General features: G+C 31.4%; 1 protein-coding gene across 1 annotated transcript; it reads right to left on the reverse strand.

The window, feature by feature from the left end:
* Positions 1-2,811: 2,811 nt before the first annotated feature.
* On the reverse strand, positions 2,812-6,930 carry LOC109796935 (putative magnesium transporter NIPA9). Its single transcript, XM_020356798.3, has 9 exons — positions 6,745-6,930; positions 6,300-6,398; positions 6,033-6,162; positions 5,525-5,613; positions 5,173-5,229; positions 4,991-5,049; positions 4,153-4,273; positions 3,812-3,960; positions 2,812-3,640 (listed from the first exon to the last, which is right to left on the reverse strand). Exons 1-9 carry the CDS (start codon positions 6,853-6,855, stop codon positions 3,424-3,426), a joined length of 1,032 nt encoding a protein of 343 aa, XP_020212387.1. The 5' UTR covers positions 6,856-6,930; the 3' UTR covers positions 2,812-3,423.
* Positions 6,931-9,218: the final 2,288 nt, after the last annotated feature.

Here is a 9,218-nt window from a genome sequence, read left to right on the forward strand (position 1 = left end):
TCAGAGCATTATTCCATACCTGTTTCCATGATTAAATTATTCAAAATGAAAGCAATGCAATTTGTCAATTTGATGGAACAGACTCCGATGATGGAGTTTGAAAAAAGAAAGAAAATTATAGTTTTTGAACTATGATATTCAAAGTACAACCACCCTTTGTACTCTGCATGTAGTAAAATATGGAGAGGGTGACATAAAGTTGTCAAAGAGCAAATAGTTATGAATTATTCTGAAGTCTATCCAATATAGTAATTTTACTGACATTAACTATAGAAATTGACTCTTGTATATGGTGAATGAATTTGTGAGGCATGTTTTGAGTATGGGAATTGCAATTGCATGAGACATGAATCGTGAAGGAACAAATGAACAGGAGCTGCATTGTATGGTTCAATGGTTGTTTGTTTCCCTTTGATGAGTCATTCCACTGTCTTTTTGTGTCGGCTAAGTCCCCTTTCGTTTGGTCTGGTCACGAGTCTCATGATGCCTATAAGAGATTATGAGTGGTGTGTTTGCATTATGGATTTTCACTGCACAGTACACCCCGCGTCTTAGTCCTAGTCCTTGTCGTGGTGGACCAACTCTTATGGTTGAATCACAAGATAAAGCCCAGTGGAGAGTGCTATTACTCCCTTCACCCTCACAGTCACGGGTCCCTCTTCCCTTTCTTCTTTCATCATCATAATTTCTTTCCTGTTCTCTTCAAATCCTCTTAAACTGTTTACAACACCCACTATCTGAGGATTGCATAGGTATTCAACTGTACATTTTAGAAACTGAGATTAAACCTAACTAAATTTTACAAAATTCACTTATAAAATAAATATTGTCTCTATTTATATATTTTATTATGGTCATATCATTGATTCCGATATTTTGTGTTCTTGGGGTCCCTACCATTCTACCATTGCTCATTGCTCATGTTCAATCAACTTGTGTCACTCTTCGGATAAACTTTGGTCAGTTGAAGCTCCTTGAACCTCGTGATTCGCAGTGTGAACCAATGAGAGGGTAATGATGTTGAAGACACCACTTCCTTTTGCGTTGAACATTCAAAGGAAAGTTATTAAATGCTCGGAGCATGAAATTCCTTCTTACTATACACTCTTTAATGCGTGCCACTTCATCTAAAGTGTTGAACATATAATTGGAATAAGAAGCAATAATAACCAAGTTTATGAGGTAGAGAGCACCTTACTCATTTGTGACGGTTTAAGATCGAAAATAGTCTTGACAACTGACATGTGAAACGTGTCGAAGAACTGTTAGACAAACACGGGGACCCCCCTCCCCCTCCAAGAAAAAAAATACGTATACTTTTTGAAACTCAAAACACGCACTGAAGGATGAAATGAAATAAGTGCACAAAGTAGAAGAATATTACGTCTCTTCCGATCCAAGAGGATTTCTCAAATTGTCTCACTTAATTAAGGATGATTTGTAGTAAACAATGTATTAACTCGTGTAGATACTACCAAAAATTACGAACTACAAAGTAACAACCAAGATTTTCATTTATTTCATCCACCCTGCTTGAATTTTATGTATTCTTTTTTGCTGTAGAAAAAATCCTTCTGTTTGGATCTCTACTTTCAGTCTTCACGTACGATGAGCCTTTTTTTTTTTTATTTATTTATTTATTTATTATTATTATTATTATTATTATTAAGAGAGAAATTCTACGGTAGCTTGAAAATTTAAAGGATTTTAAAACTGTTTTTATTTTATTTTTTTAAATAATATATAAACATTTGATGTTTTAGAATAATTTGATTATATTTATTATTTTCTTATATTTATATATATATATATATATATATTACATGAAATATTTGAATTTATTAAGGATATTTTTTTTATATATATATATTATGAGTCATGATAAATTGGAATTTTTCATGCAAAACAAATTGAATAAAAAATTCACAAAATCTTCCTATACTTCGACGAATAAATTTTTATTATGTTTTTTTAAGTTATTTTAATTTTTACAAAATGATTTAAAATATTTGGACTAATATTTAGTGAAAAAAAAAAGAGAGTAAGTTAATTACTTAAATTATCTATTTGTCAATAATAAATCACTTAGTGTAGAGAGAAAAAAAAAAGTAAAAGTGAAAAAAAAATACACTTTAAGTCATTTTTATTAATTTTAAAAATTGGTTGTACTAAAACATCTTAATTTAAAAAGAATATCATAACAACTCCTTATTACTACCACTACTACTATTATTATTATTATCTTTCTAATTAATTTCTGATAAATAAAAAAATGTTTGTGACTTCATCTGACCTTATCATGTAGAGATTTTTATGACAAGACACTGTTACATGGCATCGCGTGATGGAACTAGATAAACGTTTTTATAATTAAAGGACAAAAAACAAAAGATTTAGACAATTTAGGAACCATAAACAAATATAAATTACAAAAAAACTTAAAGCAAAAACTGATATATTTACAAGAAAAAAAGATATTTAAACCTTCCATATTTTATTACTTCCACTTAAGCAAAAGTCATTAAATTCCAAAGCTTATTTTCAAGTTTCTAATTTCTCATTTATTTCCTATCTAAAGTCTCTAACATATATGCTCATGGCTGAAAGCTTAAAAACTAAAGAGAGCAGGCATTTTACTTTTTCCTTAGAAGTATACATTTTTCTATTAATTGAATCATGACCTGATCATCTGCATGAATGATCTCGGCTTGAAACTTATACTATCAAATGAATTTCATGTTTGATTTCTCTAAAGTAAAAGAAAGTGCAACCATCAAGGGAAAAAAAAAAAAGGTAAAAGAATATGTAAACTGAAAAGGCAACAACAATATATCTACTCTTGATTTAAATCAAAACACCTCACAATCTCAACTTTAAATCAAAAGGAAATATACCATTATTTTTCACTTTACACCATCTCACTTTAGAAAAGTCAAAAGTAAACTCCCTCATATAATTGTCAGGATCAAAACATCTTTATGTTGCCCTCCTACAAAGGGCTTGTAACCTTTTGATAGAATCAGCCCCTATGCCCCGATGAAAATTTCCAGAGGATGAAGTCAGACCTGTTCTCAAATAACATTGCTACTAAATTAGCATTGGAAACTAGGAAACATGTTCTGCACTGCAGCCTACAAGTTGTTTCCATGCTATGTTAGCATTGTGTATGTTGCTATACCATCTTCATATACAGTATTGAGAAATATTAGAAATTCATGAATAGTTTATACAAGTGGCGTCAGAAAGTTAATAAATTTTCATGTAAAATATGTGAACCAGAAGGAATGATCCCCAAAAATTCATGCCCTTCTGATAAAGCAGCCACAGTATACAAATAACCTAGCCTGACAAAAGGGGTCTTTCTTATGGGATGAGGTTGAATCCTGAGAATGGATCAAGGGTCATTTTCCAGCTCATGTCAAATCAAGCTTTTTCTTTGGAAGATGATGAAAGTAACTGATTTAAGGTTGCTGTTTGAATGACAGCAGTTGGGCTAGGTTCCCTAATACGGGAAGTTCCAGATCTTCTAGGGCCGTAATTCTTATCGACACTGCTTTTCAGGCGTTGTGAAGAATTTCGAAGGATCCTCACTATCTTTGTTGAACCAACAAGTAAAATCACACCAAAAATAATAAGTAGCCTGCAGCAAAATATTTTTTATTATAACATGTTCCTGACATAAGAACATGATAGTAACTAGTTGCAGATGAAGCGAATTATAGAAGTCTAGAATTCATTTCTTCATAGAGAATCTTGAAAGGCAAGGAACACACATGCATAAAAGAAATAATAGCATAACATATTATATTACCATCCAAGAAGAAGTAACAGGCGAGCATTTGGGGCCGAAGGTAGTCGCTCACCCAAAGCAAGCATCCCAGCAAGTACACCGGTCAAAATTGATGCCACAGCTGCACATGTAGAAACTACAATAGCCCTCCCATGTTTTAGACCACGTGTCTGCATGTTGGAGAAGTAAACACAGAAGAAGTGAGTACATCTGAAATTGGCAGTGCAGAACTCGGAGAAATATCTAGCCAGTTCAACTGACATCCCACCTTCCCACCATCCATAGGTTAAAATGTTCCTTAAGCTTAACGGATGTAACAGTTCATACAAAAGTAAATGGTATGAAAGAGGTCTTCAGAATACCTGGTAATAAAAGCCTGTACCACTTGAGCACACACTTATCATGATGCAAATAGGAACCAACAGCTTATTGAAGCCTTGCTCCAGGAACAGAAACCCCATTTTAGATATTACAGATGCCATCCTGCATTTATGCATTAACACAATTAAGAGTAAGAACTTATGATCAACTTCTCTTCTCTTCTCTCTCTCTCTCTCTCTCTCTGTGCGCATGAATTAATATCTTTCATCTGCAAGTTTTATTAATTGCCAACGGAAAGTATTGGACCTCAATAAAAACTGACAAATCTAATTAAACTAAGGTTCAGAATTCACAAATAAAAATACTGTAAGCAGTTAATGTAAAATTGCCATATTTTTAGATGATGATAATTAACAAAAAAAAAGATCATTTAGCTATGATCGGAAAGGAATGATCACATTAAGGCACCTGTTTACGCCTACATATGTTATGAAATAAAGTTGTGTCTATGATCTTTGTGCATGTGTAATCTGCTGATAATTGTTTTGAAGGAAATTCCAATTCTGGTAGACACTTATACAGAAAGAAAGGACAGTTTTAATGCATTTTTTGCTTCTTTGGCTCTTATTGCGTTTTCTTTTCTTCTCTTTCTACACGTTGTTCTACACGTTCTTTTCTTCTTTTATTCTCTACAAAGCATTATTTATTAAAAAGAGAAGAAGAAAAATTGACACGTACAGGTAACATCATCAAAGATAAAACTCTGAAAAGTTAAGTCTCGTCATCTTCATCCATATATTAAGGAGTTGAGGTAAATAAAAGAAGTGAAATATGTTCATCTAAGAGCACAATATATAAGTATAGTAGGGAAGTGTGTACCCAAACAAAATTCCAGACTCCAAGCCATAAATAATTTCCTCAACAACATCATATTCCATCTGCATCACTTAAAAATGTCAAGCAATAGAAGAAGAATAAAGGACTTTATCTCAGTCGATAACCATAAAAGGTGTAAACATGTGAGAATGAAGATAGCACATCATGAATAGAACATTAATTACCATCTCTTGTTCTCTTCGATGACGTTTGCATATACGAAGCCATCCATTAAGCAATAACTGTACAAGTGTTTCCAACAATTAGAACAGTAACTATTTCAAGAGGATAGTAATGTTACTTTGTTGCACCAATGACCTCATGAGCTTTAAAGAAATTAAGCCAATAAAAATACTGTTGCTATTAATTAAATAATGCATCAACCAGAAGTCTGGTAATCATGCAATCAGTTTTGTGAAAAAATAAATCATAATGCTGCATAACGCAATCAATTCCAAAGAGACCAGAGTATATCTTCCTATTGACTTCAAAGAAAGTTGGACACTAATGGACCAAAGCATAAGACAGGGTACCTACAAACAAGATGAAAACAACAGATGCCAGCCACGGTATGTGAAAAATAGATAGAGCAGCAGCCTCTTGCTCCTCGCCTCCAGCACCAACTCCTAAATATAAAAGAGGATACAATAGTTAACAAATTGGAAACATGAATGTAATATATCAGTAGAATGACACATATGAGGCCAGCAACTGACTGCAAAGTTAACTTTATTGGCAGCCAGGTAAAAAATAAGGAAAAATCCATGAAATCTGAATCTATTGCTCAGCTACACGACACAAGTGCTAACTGAACCATACAGAACAATAAAATGGTTGCACTATCACATTTACAGTTACTCTCATCATAATAAACAAAATGAATTCTCAATAAATGAAAAATATTTTTTTGTGAGGGATAGACCAATGGAAATAGAAAATAGATTGTTTTATAATTACTTCAACAACCATGTTCCTTGCTATGTTAAAGGAAGTAAAAGCAGTTAAACTAAACACTCTTTACTTAGGCAATCTAAACTTAAATTACCTATTGTACCAAAACCTGCCAAGGTAATGCCCACCCAATCAATAATATTCATGACTTCCTTCAGATAAAAATGAGAAAAGACCGAAAGAATTGCCAGTCCACAGCCCGAAACTGGTTGGATGACAGAGACCTAAATCAGAAAAACAACCAAATTACACATTTCAAAAATCAAGACAAGAGACTAGAAGACCCTGCTGATGATAAAGAAATATCCCTTAGTTTTCTTCTACATTATTTTTTGATTATAGGCATGAACAGAGCACTTACAGGAGCCAGAGCTAATGCCCTTAGCATCAACAGTGCCCCAAATATATCCATTAGAAAACCTATCACCCAGGTTGTGTTCAAAGCATATGCCCTTATGACCTGCAACACAAAATTGTCAAAAAAATCCCAAAAAAAGCTATGTTAGTCCTGAATTAAACAGTGACTTCTGGCTTCATATGCTTCAACGAAAAATGGGATCTTTCCCCAATTCTCCTCCACCCAAAATCCCAAGCTCATAGAAACGCACGTGCATGTACTCAATTTCACCATTCCAAAAAGATCGAACCGTACAAATTCGAAGGTGCATTCGCATCGAAGAAAAGCACATGCATATGTATGAATTCGTATAGTTATCCTCAAAGGAGAGATTTTGAACAGGAATCAAATCATGGGCATGAGAAAAAGAAAAGAAAAAAAAAAAAAAAAAAAAGTGGAATTAACGTGCCTTGAGCTTGAAAGAGAGAGGGGGAAGAATGACCGTGCCCTTCTTCTGAAGGATTTTGCCGATGTTGTTGCCGGCGGTGGCAACCACCGTCAAAACAATTGATTCCCACATTCTCTACGATCCTTTCTTCCTCCCTCTGCTCTGCCCCTCCTTTTGTGTTTATGATTTCTTAATTATGAAATTAATTGTTTATTTGATGTCAATTTCGTTGTTTAAATGGTTTTTGAGAAGACTCATTCAAAATTTAATAAATAATATATGCACAAATATTATTATTATTATTATTATTATTATTATTATTATTATTATTATTATAATAATAATAAGGTCGCGGTATTTTTATTTCTATTAAAGATAAAATAAAAATAAAAATAAAATAATAAATATATATTAATTTAGTATTTTGATTAAAAAATATTATTTTTTTAATTTTTTAAAATAAAAAAATATAATGATATCAAAAAGAGTATTTCTTTATATATAAACAAAATTTAATAATGTCGACATATATTAAAATATTTAATAATTAAAATGTTATTTAATAAATATATTAATGTTATTAAGAATTTAAAAACTTAAATAAAATGAAACAACTTAAAAATAATAATAATTAAGCCAAAATTAAAAGAATAAAATTATAAATATTTTTAAAATATGAAAATTTAATTTAACTATATTATTTACTAGTTATTTATATTATTAATTAATCTATGTTTATATCTATAATTTATATAAATAAAGGTGATAGTATTATATAGTATATATATTTTTTAGATGATTCTATCTTTAAATTTTTAAATAGTATAAATAATATCAAAAATTAATTATCATTATAAACACAAGACTCATGTATTAAGCTGACTTCTGAATGGACAATTGTTTTAAACTATCTCCTTCAAGTTTTTATGTAAAAATTGTATATGGACAAGGTTAAGACATATATGTATAAAATAATCAACCGAATAAAGTACAAGGTCGAAGGCTTAATCCCTAGTTAAGAACTAGAATGACGTAATATTTGAAAAGTAATCGATAGACTAATTCCATAGGAAAATTAGTGTTACAAGCTAATGTCGTGGTATGTTTATACTCAAATTATTTGATCTTAACAAAAATATTAGACTTTGTAGTTTAAAGCTTAAGAAATCAAAAAATGTAGTTTTATATTTGACACTCTATGAGACTTGAACCTATCTATACTTGACCTGGTTGTAATAGATTTTGTAATTTGATGGGGTTTAACCACTTAAATTGCTCACATATATTGTATGAAATCTTCGTAATTGATATATGTGACGATACATTAGTTACTTATTGTTATCTATGTAGATGATGCTATGTTGAAGTTGTTTAAAGATGTGATGTGTTGTAAGTTGTATGTGGTAATTTGATGATGAGTTGAAGTTGTGTTGTTTAAATGATTGTTGTTATTTAAGTTGCTTATGTTACTACTTTAAGTTGTTGTACATGTTGAATTATTTTACGAGCTTACCATGTGTTTTTCTTATGATTTAAACCGTTACGATCATACTTGGTATGAAAATAAGACATGATTAACAAGAGGGCTTGGTTAGCCGATGGAGGGTCACATTGAAAGTGGCTTGATTTTGTTAATGTTACTTTGATGTAGTATTTTACTGTATAGACACTTGATCGATGATTAAGGTTATTTTGTGTATAGTTATGTAAGTGATGTAGAATATATGTATGTAGGGTATGTATGCAACTAGGGGTGGGTAGACGGACCCAAGTCCGCGGACTGGTCCGTAAGTCTGCGGATTTCACGGATAACGAACCCATTTTTTTCAAATTCTTATAACTATGTCTAATTTTTTAGCCCAGCTCGTGAAGTTCGCAAACTTGGCGGATTTAATTCGCGGGCTCGCAGGCTAGTCCGCGGACTTCACTAATTAATATTTTTAAATATTATGATTTTAATATTAAGTTGTGTATTTAATTTTTTAAATTATGATGACATTAAAATTATGTTTAGTTGGTATGTATTTGTCAATTGAATTACTTTTATGACATTTTGATGCTTTTATTATTGAAAGTTTGGTACTATTATTTAAGTATTTATAATTATTTTTATTTTAATATTTTAATATTTAGTATTTTAAACCATTTTAACTATTGATAAATTTTAGTATGATAAAATTTAGCTTATAAATAAAAAATATTTTTTTTCTTCTAATTTATTAGGCCCGTGGACCGGTCCGTTATCTGCGAATTTTGACGGGCCGGATACGGACTTAAAAAATAAGTCCATTTATTTTACGCACCGGACTTATCCCGCCCGTATAAAATGCGAGTTTTACAGACCGGGCCTTAAACGGGCCGGACCGGTCCGTATACCCACCCCTATGTGCAACCCCGTAAGGGGATTTATGATTACAATTGTTTTATTTACTATCTTACACATTTATAAATTGCATGATTGACTAGGAACCTGTTGCATGATAATACTAGGTTAG

The sequence above is a fragment of the Cajanus cajan genome, chromosome 6, assembly GCF_000230855.2.
Source record: "Cajanus cajan strain Asha chromosome 6, NIPB_CcT2T_4, whole genome shotgun sequence".
NCBI lineage: Eukaryota > Viridiplantae > Streptophyta > Magnoliopsida > Fabales > Fabaceae > Cajanus > Cajanus cajan.